We start from the raw sequence: 12,708 nt of genomic DNA, 5'->3' as shown, positions 1-12,708 counted from the left end.
TTGCCTGAAATTCAGAAAGTCTTCCACAGTTGTGATACTCAATATGAGAAACATATTTGATATCACAGTTTCTCTGTTTCTGTATTTTCTTAAAACACACGACATTGCTCCTGTCAACTGGCTATCAGAATGGTCTGTCCTTATGTTCTGGCCTCCACTGGCCGAGCTAAATGCTAATTTCTTTGAGGTGCTTATCCTCTTCCCCTTGGCTTCTCATAGTAAAATTCACATATGCCACAGAGTCTGCATTTTAAGATAGATGTACTAAATAAAGCTTCAACTTGTGTGAAAATCTGTTTAGCCATATTTACTTGTGGCAGTTAAAAATTAAACAGACACATTTTATTGAAATAAAATGTATCAACCCACACATGTTTAAAAGTTACATGTTTACAATGGACCAATAAATCCCTCTGTGGTATGGAGTTCATCTTTATGATGTAAGCCTAGTATAAGAATTTCATGAACTTTAGTATGAATTTTTGTGTGTTGAATAAGGCTTAGGTCTTTAATTTTTAAAACCATGAAAATACTGCTTCAGTGAAAACAGACTAACCACATAGAATTACTATGTTATTTTCATTGAAAGTTGTTTTTACGTAGTAACAGCTCACATTTTTAAAAGTGTAGATATTTATAGATAGATAGATAGATAGATAAATGGCACATATGTCTATATGTTTACTAGGGAACCGTCAGCAAGATGCTGAATGTGTTTTTATTAAGTGTTTGTCTTTTTGTCCTCCTTCCATGTATACAAATGCTTGATCATTTTTTATTTGGTAGAAACAGATATCAATCATAGTTGCTTATAAAAAACTTTGCTTCAGTCTTATTAAGAAGCAAAATCAAAGTTTAGGACAGAAAGGGGCAGTAGTTTGACATCTAACAGAGATAAATTCTTTATTTTTGGTGAAAAGATTCTGAGTGACCTATATACACAGCTCCCTTTGTCTCCCCTGAAACCAGTGTCACGATTTCTAAACTCCCATGTCACCCACTGGCATTGCTAAGAGAAGATTACAATTTGGCAGCTTTTCCCTGCAGATTTTCTAAGGTTTCAATTCCCCTGGGTTTCCTAGTGAAATGTTGTTTTCTTGGCTGCAAGTTAATTTTATTGAAATTATAAGGTCTGGAATTCTCGTCCTCAACCTAGAAAATGTAGTCTGATTCCTTTCCTCCTCAAGCAGAACTACTGGGATTGCTCAGAGGATTGTAACAGCTAATGATCCTTCAGTTAATCTGTATTCCCTTGACACCTGTGGTAACACAGGTGTTGTGTTACTTTAAGAAACAGGTGATGTTTTCAGTGGGTAGTTCTCATAATTAGAAGAAAGCTTAAGAATTCTGAGTGGTCCAAAAATAAACCCAAAATGGCTTAAAGACTTAAACATAAGACATGACACCATAAAACTCCTAGAGGAGAACATCAGCAAAACTTTCTCAGACATAAATCATGCCAGTGTTTTCTTAGGTTAGTTTCTCAAGGAAATAGAGATAAGAGCAAAAATATACAAATGGAACCTAATCCAATTTACAGGCTTTTGCATAGTATAGGGAACCATTAAAAAAAAAAAAAAACTCTGAATGGGAGAAAATATTTGCAAATGATCTGACTGACAAAGGCTCAATCTCCAAAATACACAAGCAGCTCATACAACTTAACAACAACAAAAAACCCACTCGAAAAATGAGCAGAAGACCTTAATAGACATTTCTCCAAAGAAGACATATAGATGGCTAGGAGGCGCATGAAAAGATGTTCAAAATCACTAATTATTAGAGAAATGCAAATCAAAACTACTATGAGACACCACCTCACACCCATCAGAGGAGCCACCATTAAAAACTCTACAAATAACAAATGCTGGAGAGGATGTGGAGAAAAGGGAACCCTTCTACACTGTTGGTGGGAATGTACATTGGTGCAGCCGCTATGGAAAGCAGTACGGAAGTTTCTCAGAAAACTAGAACTACCATATGAGCCAGCAGTCCCACTTCTGGGAATATACCTGGACAAATCTATAATTCAAACAGATACATGCATCCCGGTGTTCATAGCAGCCTAGTCACAACAGTCAAAGCATGGAAACAACCTAAATGTCTATCAACAGGTGAGTGGGTAAAGGAGATGCGGTGCATACATACAGTAGAATACAACTCAGCCATAAAAAAGAATGAAATGATGCCATTTGCAGCAACATGGATGCAACTTGAGACTATCATACTAAGTGACAAAAGTCAGAAAGACAAAGACAAATACAATGTGTCACTTACATGTGGAATCTAAAATATGGTGCAAATGAACTTGTCTATAAAACATAAGTAGACTCAGATGTAGAGATCAGACTTGTGGTTGCCAAGGGGTAGAGAGGGTGAGGAATAGACTGGGAGTTTGGGGTTAGTAGATGCAAACTATTACATTTAGAATGGATAAACAGTAAAGTCCTATATAGCTCAGGGAACTGTTTCCAGTCTCCTGGGATAGACTGTAGTGGAAAATAATATTTTTAAAAATGAATGTGTATATATCTATAACTGAATCGTTTTGTTATACAGCAGAAATTGGCACACCATTGTAAATCAACTATACTTCAATAATAATAAAAAAAAAAAATTCTGAGTAGTCATTCCCTTTCAAGGACCATTTTTGGTACCGCCCCTTAATTGCAGATTCCAAGTTATGTGTCCACCTTAATTCTGTTTCTGTACAGCATCATACAGCCCTCTAGTGGCAGCTGTGAAACTGCAACACTAATTTTTTTTTTTTTTAAGAACACTTGGGAATTTGGGATGAGAAACATATAAATTTTCCTTACCTGTTTTGGGCAAACAGACTTACCTGTTTTGAAATCTTCCTTGTTTTCAGAAGCAATGCATGGAGCTTTTGTCATCTGGAGGAAGAACTAGAGGAGTGAAAGTTCTCTTTGGTGTACTTTGATTGCCTGTCATAATATAATAGACCTCAAACTTTGGGGTCACTGTCGAACTTTTCCTACCTTATTTGCATCCAGGCCAGGTTCAGCAAATCTTACCATTTTGACTTTGGAAATATGCCTGGGTTCTAACCAGTTCTCAGCACCTCCACCATTCTCACTCTCCCACAAACCACCTTTTTTTGGGATGATTGTCATAACCTCCCATGATCAACAGCAGTCATATTTTCATTATGGTTGTCAGATCCTCCAGCAAGAAAATGCTGACCTCCCAGACAGGTCCTGTCTCCCACTTCAGAGGCTCTGTTGTCTTTCTAGCTCACCGAGAGTGAAGTCCCTGTGAGGTCCAGAAGCCCATGCAGGGTCTCGCCTGTCTTTGTTTTGTCTGTGCTCACCCTCAAGCACCATGCTGCAACTACAGGAGCCTCTTGGCCTGTGAACGTGCCAAACCTATGGTTGCCTTGGCGCTTGCTGCTTTCTGTGTCCTAGGACACTCTTTCTCCAGTCATCCTCCCCATTGCCTTTGCTGCTGCTGCTGCTAAGTCGCTTCAGTCGTGTCCGACTCTGTGTGACCCCATGGACTGCAGCCCACCAGGCTCCTCCATCCATGGGATTTTCCAGGCAAGAGTACTGGAGTGGGGTGCCATTGCCTTCTCCGCCCCCTTGCCTTTAGGCTTTTGCAAAATCATTACCTTCTCCCTGAGCTTTTTTCTGTTATCCTACATAGAATAGTACTTTCTGTGCCCTTCTTCCTGTGTTGTATTTTATCCCATTGCATTGTCAGTGTGTCATATATATCTATGTTTATTGCCTGCCCTCTTTCACAAGAATGTAAACTTCTGGAGAGTAAGGCCAGGATCTATCTTGTTCACTGCTTCATTCCTGGTATTCAGAATAGGGCTTAGAACATAGCTGGAACTAAGTGGACACTCATATGAATGAATCATTATCCATAAGAATAACCATAGTGTGTAATAATTCCTTCTCTAATATTGATCATGGGTTACACTGAGGAATCTTTAGAGTATATCAAAATTTAAGAGTACATATGAATTTTGTTAGATTCTTTTATTCATGTTTTACATGCCCCTTGTGGGGCAATCCCTCATGTAATCAATCCTATTTTGCTAATGAATGTGTCTACTGCTAAATCCAGTAGAGTCTAGAGGATGCTAAGTATCCTCTGCTGATTTTTTTAACCTTTTTATTTGTGTACTTTGAGTTGACATTCCAGAAAACCTTAACTAGCTTGAGGTTTGAGGGGATCGCTTATGTTTTTTATTTACATTCTAGCATAATCACAAGAAAGTGGCAATTTTGTTTTCTCTCTTTTTTTTTTTTTTTCTTTTTCCAACCTAAAAATGCCCTATTCAGAGCAAAACCATGTCCCAGTCAGAGCATATTCTCAGAGGGAGTGATGCTTAGCACGGTGCTAATAAGATCAAGATAGACACTCAATAAACATTTGTTTTTGGAAAGAATAAAAGTACCTTGGTGTGAATAGCAGGCAGAATCCAGCACAATATACAGCTTTGCCTGTGCCCAAAGGGAAATTATTATTTGTTTTGGGATGCTGTGACTTATCAAAGAATATTCCCCATGTCCAAGTATGCACACTTTGCAAATACCAATGACACTTGTAATCTCTTTTATTGTGTTTGAATTGTCTGTCTCACTGTTTATCTCCTTTGGCATGGGTTATTAAGTATAAACTGCACATTAGTATTCAATCCTGTTCTTCATGATTGTTACTTCCTATTAGCAAGTGAGAACCTCAGGAGCTAGAGAATTCTTGTAGGCTATAAGGGCACCATTTGTTGAGATGGAGTCATAATATACTTAAGACTAAGAGTTAATGCAATCGCAAATTTAAAATTATTTCCTGATAAACTGAGATATCCACTAATAGTAGTCTGAAAACCAAAATCACTTTGGCCCAGTTCATTAAATTATGGCCTACATTTCAAAGTCAGTGATTTGTGTGGATTAACATAAACAAACAGAAAACATTATATACCATTTACTTGGCAGGAATATCTGTGTGTACTTATTGATCACAAATAATCACCAAGTGGAAAGAGTGTTGCTGTTACTGACAATGTAATACATTATCCCAGAGCAGTCTATCTGTAGATGTAAAATGTAGAGTAGGGCTTCCCAAGTGGCTCAGTGTTGAAGAATCCTTTTGCCAGTGTAGGAGATGTGGGTTTGATCCCTGGGTTGGGAAGATCCCCTGGAGAAGAAAATGGCAACCCACTCCAGTATTCTTGCCTGGGAAATCCCATAGACAGAGGAGCCTGTTGGGCTGCATTCCATGGGGTCCCAAAATGTTGGGCACAATTTAGTGACTAAACAACAAAATGTAGAGTAGCTGCTATGGATTGACATAGGCGTAGTTTCCTAAATATTTTCATGTCTTTTACTTTATAATGATGTGGGAGAAACTTGAGTCCTGATATATAGGAATAAGCACTGTTACTTGGGGATTATGTAATATCTGCAATAAAATATCATTAAACGAGTTTTTAATAAATACTTGGTCATTAAAGACACAACTAAATAGCTTTGGTAGTTTTGAAGGTGAGCAAGAATGAAGATACTTTAAAAATTAAGACTTGTATTATAAAATAACTGGGAATCCATGTTGAAATGTAAGTAAGTCTAATATGGAGACTTAATTTCAATCTACAATGACATTACCTCTAACCAGTCTTAAAAGGATCTGAGATACCAGGCAGTTTCCCAAACTTGGGTCCACCTTACTCTCCTTCTCAAAAATTTTTCCTACCTGGAATTCAATCTGTTTGTCTGTTTGTTTTCTTTTTCACCTTGATAAAACCACTTTTACATTTTTTTTTCCTGGCCCATTTTCTATCCTCCTAGAATCAGTTATACCTCAAGTGTATACCATTTCTTCTCCTTTTACATTAAACACTTATCCACAATCATGAGTATTCTCTTGTATGGATTGCCTTTATTCACATATTGCTATCCATCTGCCTAGATGCTCATGCTAGGGTGCTGAAAACCTCAGGTGGTTCTGTTAATAGAACCTTCTATTTTCTTTGATGGATTCTTGATTCCAAGCTACCTTTATTCTGAGTAATTCATTTTTTGATGAACACCTGTCAAATGTACTCAAACATATTCAGAACCACAGCTGTTTTTTTTTTCCATTTTCATTGTACTTTAAGTCTCTATTGCCTTATTCCTGACCCCCTGCCTTCCAGTTTGTTCTGTCATCAACCTAATCTTGTCCCTTTCTCGCTAAGAATTCTGAAATGGTTTTCTTTTGCTTCCATAATAAAGACCAAATTCCTTATCCTAGGCACTGTACGATCTCCAGCCATATTTCCCATCATTTCTTTGTGAGTTCAAAATTATAAATTTATTTATTTATAAATTATCCCCCGAGCAGATGTTCATTATTTCTGTTTCCTCTGCTTAAAATACTGTTTTGCTTGTTTTTCTTCCAAGCTCCAGTTTGTTTGTTTTTTTAATTCCTCCTCATCCTCAAGACCTCACACAAATATCCATTTTTTTTTTTAGCCCCTCATAGTGTCAAGAACAATTGTCTGAGACTTAAAACATTTGATTCTCCTAATTTTAATACTAACTAGCTATATGACCTTCAGCAAATCACTTACCTCCATTGAGTTGATTCATATATTACTTGATACCATTTGTATGACATTTACAGTATTCTGTGTTCTATTATGTGTTCATATCTAACTTGACTTACAACTTTGATTGCTCTTTGGGGACTGGATTGAATTCCTTTGTCTGTAACACAATGTGTTGTAGTTGAAGGTCATGTAGTTTTTGTGGAAGGAGTGAGAGAAGAAGTTTTAACAGATGAGATGCTATTGTTAGTGAAAGGTATGGGTGAGTGAACATCAAGGCAAGCGCAGTCTTGAGTCGGTTCCAAATGCCTGCTACAAAGCAAGCCTTTCTGGATATTTTAGTAACTGTATTGCTGGGTACAATCTGTTACCTGTTCAGTAGCCATATTACTTTCTTATATTAAAAAAGACAATCCAATCTCATGAGTAATCTAACAATGCTGCTTAGATGTTAACATGGATATGCATCATCTGGAGATCTTAAAATGAAGATTCTGATTCATCCATTCTGGAGGAAGGCTGGGATTTTGCATTTCTATTCAACTTCCAGGTGAAGCCAGTGATGTTGGTTACAGGGCAACTGAGTACAGTCGGCCCTCTGTAACCTTGGTTCCCACAACGAGGACGTTTTTGATCCTCAGTTGGTGGAATCTGCAGTTGGTGAACTTGGGGATACACGGGGCTCACTGTTATGAACTTGAGCATCTGCAGAGTTAGGTATCCCGGTGTGGGGGCGGGGAGGGGGGTCCTGAAACCAGCTGCCTATGAATACTGAGGAATGGCTAATAACCTAACAGAATTGGGCTGTTGCCCTGACAACAGTAGCATTTAGACTGTGGTTTTGGGGAAGGATCTGTAACTGATCTGTTTCAGAGAAAGTCAGTCTTGTTCCACATTTCTATGTGTTTATAGCTTATTAAGCATGGGTGTATATTTTCTCCTGTTTTTATTTCCAGAGGAAAGAAATGACTGGATCAGCCTACTATTAAATGCACTGAAGTTACAGGCCCTTTCTTCGCAGTCTCAAGCTGCTATTGCACCTGAGAAATGTGGATATCTTGAACTGAGAGGCTATAAAGCTAAAATTTTTACTGTGTTAAGTGGAAACAGTGTGTGGCTTTGCAAAAATGAACAGGTGAGCCATGTTACGGTGATTGCAGATTGTGGTTCCTTACAAGACAAACTACAGTCACAGCCGTGCTTTGTTTGCCTTATTAGTGTTTTATTAGTGACTTATTAGTGTTTTACTGATGGAGGTTTGCTATGCTTTGTATACTCCACTAAATGTAACAAAGAGTTGAATTTTCTCAGCTCCACTAGCAGCAGGAAGGTAATCTACATCAAATTTGAGACTAGACATCATTCTTTGAAATAGAGGAAATAGAATCAATGAAAACTGAGTTTTGAAAAGTATTCTTTAGCTGAAGTAACATTAGAAAACTACATGAGAGAATAATTAAGAACCAGTTAACCATTATAGCTGTTGAAGAAAAATAGACCTTGTTCTGTGTGTGTTGTAATTCTTTTGTTTTGTGACAGAAAATTATAAAGGAAGCACAGGTAACATATTTTCTTGAATTTACAGGATTTAGGTTTATTTGTTTTGCAGTAGATATGTCATTTGCAGAGGAGATAATTTACTAGAAGCAAGTGATTTATATACACACAAACACCCATATGCACATGTGTACATAGACATATCACATAAATAAATAAGATAAATTGTTGGGATATTAATGTTGGTTAACATCAAAGGATTCAGTGGAGAATTTAAACGTGTTCAGGAGACTGACGTTAAAGTTTTAGCAAATTCTGTTAACTTCATTTGATTCTGTAGACTTTTTCTCTAACATACCTGGCTTTTAATATGTATAAGAAAATTACTTTCTTACCCCTTTTTAGAAATGAATTTTTAATCTTTCAGCTTAGAATATATTAGATGCTAAGTCATTATCTATGGAATTAAGTAATGTGTTGGATATCTGATCTAAGACGAAGTTACTTTGTGATAAATTATAATGGGTTATGATAAGGTAAAATATAAATGCTGACTATTTTCATAACAAAATAGAGATAACAACCTAAAATAAATAGTAGTTTCAAAAAAATTAACTATAGATCTTTATCCAGGCTTTCCTGTGAACTTCGGTGTGAACTTCTTCATTACAGTTTTGGGGATAAGATTTCTTAGCCAATTAACTATGGAAAGCATCATTGAGCAGTGTTGGCATATTAATAAGTTGGATAGTTAGCATATTCTTCAAGAAGAGTAGTGATGTACAGCTTAATAATGTGTATGAATTGAATATGAACATTTTCAGTCTGTGAAGTAAGATGATTAAAACTTTTTTAAAAAATGGAATAAAGATTAGAAATACATAATTTGCATGTATCAGAATGCAAGTTTCTCTGCCAAATTAATGGAAGTTTTCATTTTTCACTTGCACAAACCTGATGGACTTAAAATTACTAGTTTCACTGTTACATTACTAGATTGTCTGAGTTTATGTTATCCTTTAAAAGTAGGTGTTTTTCAGTTCAGTTCAGTTCAGTTGCTCAGTCCTGTCTGACTCTTTGTGACCCCATGAATCGCAGCACACCAGGCCTCCCTGTCCTTCACCAGCTCCTGGAGTTCACCCAAACTCATGTGCATCGAGTCAGTGATGCCATCCAGCCATCTCATCCTGTGTCGTCCCCTTCTCCTCCTGCCCCCAATCCCTCCCAGCATCAGGGTCTTTTCCAGTGAGTCAGCTCTTCTCATGAGGTGGCCAAAGTACTGGAGTTTTAGCCTCAGCATCAGTCCTTCCAATGAACACCCAGGGCTGATCTCCTTTAGGATGGACTGGTTGGATCTCCTTGCAGTCCAAGGGACTTGTAAGAGTCTTCTCCAGTACCACAGTTCAAAAGCATCAATTCTTCAACGCTCAGCTTTCTTCACAGTCCAACTCTCACATCCATACATGACCACTGGAAAAACCATAGCCTTAACTAGATGGACCTTTGTTGGCAAAGTAATATCTCTGCTTTTTAATATGTTATTTAGGTTGGTCATAACTTTCCTTCCAAGGAGTAAGTGTCTTTTAATTTCCTGGCTGCAGTCACCATCTGCAGTGATTTTGGAGCCCAAAAAAATAAAGTCTGACACTGTTTCCATTGTTTCTCCATTTCCCATGAAGTGATGAGACCAGATGCCATGATCTTAGTTTTCTGAATGTCGAGCTTTAAGCCAACTTTTTCACTATTCCTCTTTCACTTTCATCAAGAGGCTTTTTAGTTCTTCTTCACTTTCTGCCATAAGGGTGAAAACTAGCCAATCTGATCACATAGACCACAGCCTTGTCTAACTCAATGAAACTAAACCATGCCGTGTGGGGCCACCCAAGACAGATGGGTCATGATGAAGATGTCTGACAGAATGTGGTCCACTGGAGAAGGGAATGGCAAACCACTTCAGTATTCTTGCCTTGAGAACCCCATGAACAGTATGAAAAGACAAAATGATAGGATACTGAAAGGGGAACTCCCCAGGTTGGTAGCTGCCCAATATGCTACAGGAGATCAGTGGAGAAATAACCCAGAGAGAATGAAGGGATGGAGCCAAAGCAAAAACAATACCCAGCTGTGGATGTGACTGGTAATAGAAGCAAGGGCCGATGCTGTAAAGAGCAATATTGCATAGGAACCTGGAATGCATGTTAGGTCCATGAATCAAGGCAGATTGGAAGTGGTCAAATAGGAGATGTGAAAGTCGACATTCTAGGAATCAGAGAATTAAAGTGGACTGGAGTAAGTGAATTTAACTCAGGTGTTTTTAAAGTTTTGTTAATACTTTTTTGTTAGCAAGAAATTATATGAAATTCTTGCTTTCATATTAATATGTCAGCATGAAAAGCATAATGACCATTTGTACCTAACAAACGACCACCATTTGTTAGGTACAAGGTACTATGCTAATTAATTTATAAACATTTGTTTTTCATCCTCCCCACAAATGTAGAAGAAGATATTCTCATCCATGTTTTATAGATGAGGACAATGAGGATTAAGTAACTTGTTAAAGGGTTACAGTTCATCATGCAGAGTTTAAGACAAGAACTTTATAACCCTAAGCCTAGCTTCTTTGTCACTACATCAAAATGTCTTTTTAAAGTGTATGTTGAAAAGAAAATTTCTGGCTTATGACCTTTTAGAAATAGCCTAAGGACTCTTTCCTTGAATAACTTATTTGCCTAGGTAGTTCAGAGTATGCATTCAGTAAACATGTCAGACACACTTAAAGCAACACATTTACTGAGGAGGACAGTCTTCTTTTCCAGGAAGAAAAGTCTAATGGCATCTAATGAAGTCTTGGACTTAGAAACACTTTCATGTACAAGTAATACATGTAATCGCCTTAAAAAATTAAATTATTCGTGCCGGACTCTTCCTCATCTTTCAAGAAGTAAACCTATTTTTAATGAATGTATATTTCAAGACTTTTTCAATGCATTAACATGCTTATTTATGTACCCTTAGAAAGTGCATACTATTGTTTGTGTATGTGGTCTTAAAAGATCGCATCATATTATATGGAGCTAGGTCTTAAGGGACTTGGTCTTGAGTCATGTCTTCAGGAACTAGTTGGCTCAAGACTAGATTGATAAATTAAGGGAGGCCCTTCATGGTTAAGCCTTGACATATTCCAGTTTCATCTATTTTATATCCTGGTGTATATCTTTCTTTCCAAAGGAAGGTTGCTTATGGGTTTTCTCATGTGGTTGAGCAGACTGTAAAAAGAGCTTGAGTGATGGACTAAATAAGGAGCCCTTCTCATGAATGCAGAGGTCTTTTAGCTGTGTTTTAGGAAAAGCATTAAAAGATAGTGAAATAGTTAGATGTAAAAGTTTTATATACACAATACATAAAGTAATATTTTTTTAAATGATAGGAAAAAAACTGTGAAAATGTAAGAGGTGTTAGATTTGAGTCTCTGTAACTTAATTTGTATTGGATCTAATTTAAGTTCATGCATCAAAACAATTCTAAAAACAGTGATTTTTATTGCCCACCTAACGTAAAGTATAAATAGAATAAAAAGGAAAGCTGACTTATACCCCTCTCCCTCACATATGAACTGTTTTCATTTTTCTTGCCTCTATTTGAACTATTTCCCTGGTAGCTCAGACGGTAAAGCGTCTGCCTACAATGTGGGAGACCCAGGTTCAATCCCTGGGTCAGGAAGATCCTCTGGAGAAGGAAATGGCAACCTACTCCAGTACTCTTGCCTGGAAAATCCCATGGATGGAGGAGCATGGTAGGCTGCCTCTATTTATGCATATGATAGTTTTACTAATTTTCTTTGGAAGTCTTTCCAGAGGGAGTAAACAAACAGAGGGTAGAGGTGGAAGAGTAGCTGCTCCAGCTTATGTTGAAGCGTTTTTAAAATGGAAAGTTGGAAGCTTATTTAGAGCAAAGAAGATTGAACTGGGTGGTAGCAGTTCTGGGTTTTCATTCTTGCTCTGCTACTGATTGGCTCAGATAGTTAAACTAATCTCTTTCTGTTTGAATGGCATCCTGTGAAAAAGAGAGTGGGGTTACTATCTCTAAGACCATTATTTACATTTCATGTTAAAGTTCCAGATATCTGGGCTCTTATCAGACCCATTGACTTAGAATTCCTGGGCTTGCGATGCTGTAAAGCATCCCAGTTGACTCAGTGACTGCTGACAAAAACCACACACAGTAAAACACTGCTCTGTGGGGTTTTCTTTTTTAAAAATTATAAGCATCCAGCAAAAGAGTTAAAGTATTTCTGGAGCTGGAAAATGTATAGAGCTCTCCTTTGTCAGCACTGAGTGCTGCTTTAGTGTGTCCTTTCTCTTCTTGGGCTTGCTATACCCCTTTTTGTGGTTAACTTTCATTTAAGTGAATCTTTTTCCTGATGGAACATTTTGGAATGTGGGAACGTTTAAGTAGAAAGTTAAGAAAATCTTTATTAATGGTAATAAGTTTTTAAATTTTGAAGAACTGGTCTCAATAAATTGTGTATGATTGTAAACTATAGCTGCTGTTTTGTTTTATTTTTTTTAATTTCTATAATCTTAATTTTTATGTAAAATTTTAATTTTTCAGCTTATAAATTGTATGATGACTATTTAATTCCTTTTTCT

At 37.1% G+C, this 12,708-nt stretch overlaps 1 protein-coding gene across 5 annotated transcripts in view; it reads left to right on the top strand.

Moving 5' to 3' along the window:
• The window catches only part of ARAP2 (ArfGAP with RhoGAP domain, ankyrin repeat and PH domain 2), a 197,788-nt gene that overhangs the window by 55,685 nt on the left and 129,395 nt on the right, over positions 1-12,708 (top strand). For all 5 annotated transcript variants that reach the window (XR_003511512.1, XM_027544232.1, XM_027544234.1 and 2 more), the window contains one exon: positions 7,516-7,694. Coding sequence is in view for 4 of the 5 variants with exons in the window: in XM_027544232.1 (XP_027400033.1) it covers positions 7,516-7,694 (179 nt within the window). In the remaining variant the exon portion in view is untranslated. The remainder of the gene's footprint in view (positions 1-7,515; positions 7,695-12,708) is intronic.

This window comes from Bos indicus x Bos taurus, chromosome 6, assembly GCF_003369695.1.
Source record: "Bos indicus x Bos taurus breed Angus x Brahman F1 hybrid chromosome 6, Bos_hybrid_MaternalHap_v2.0, whole genome shotgun sequence".
NCBI lineage: Eukaryota > Metazoa > Chordata > Mammalia > Artiodactyla > Bovidae > Bos > Bos indicus x Bos taurus.
Note: the sequence above shows the minus strand (reverse complement) of the source record. Positions and strands in the feature narration are given on the sequence as shown.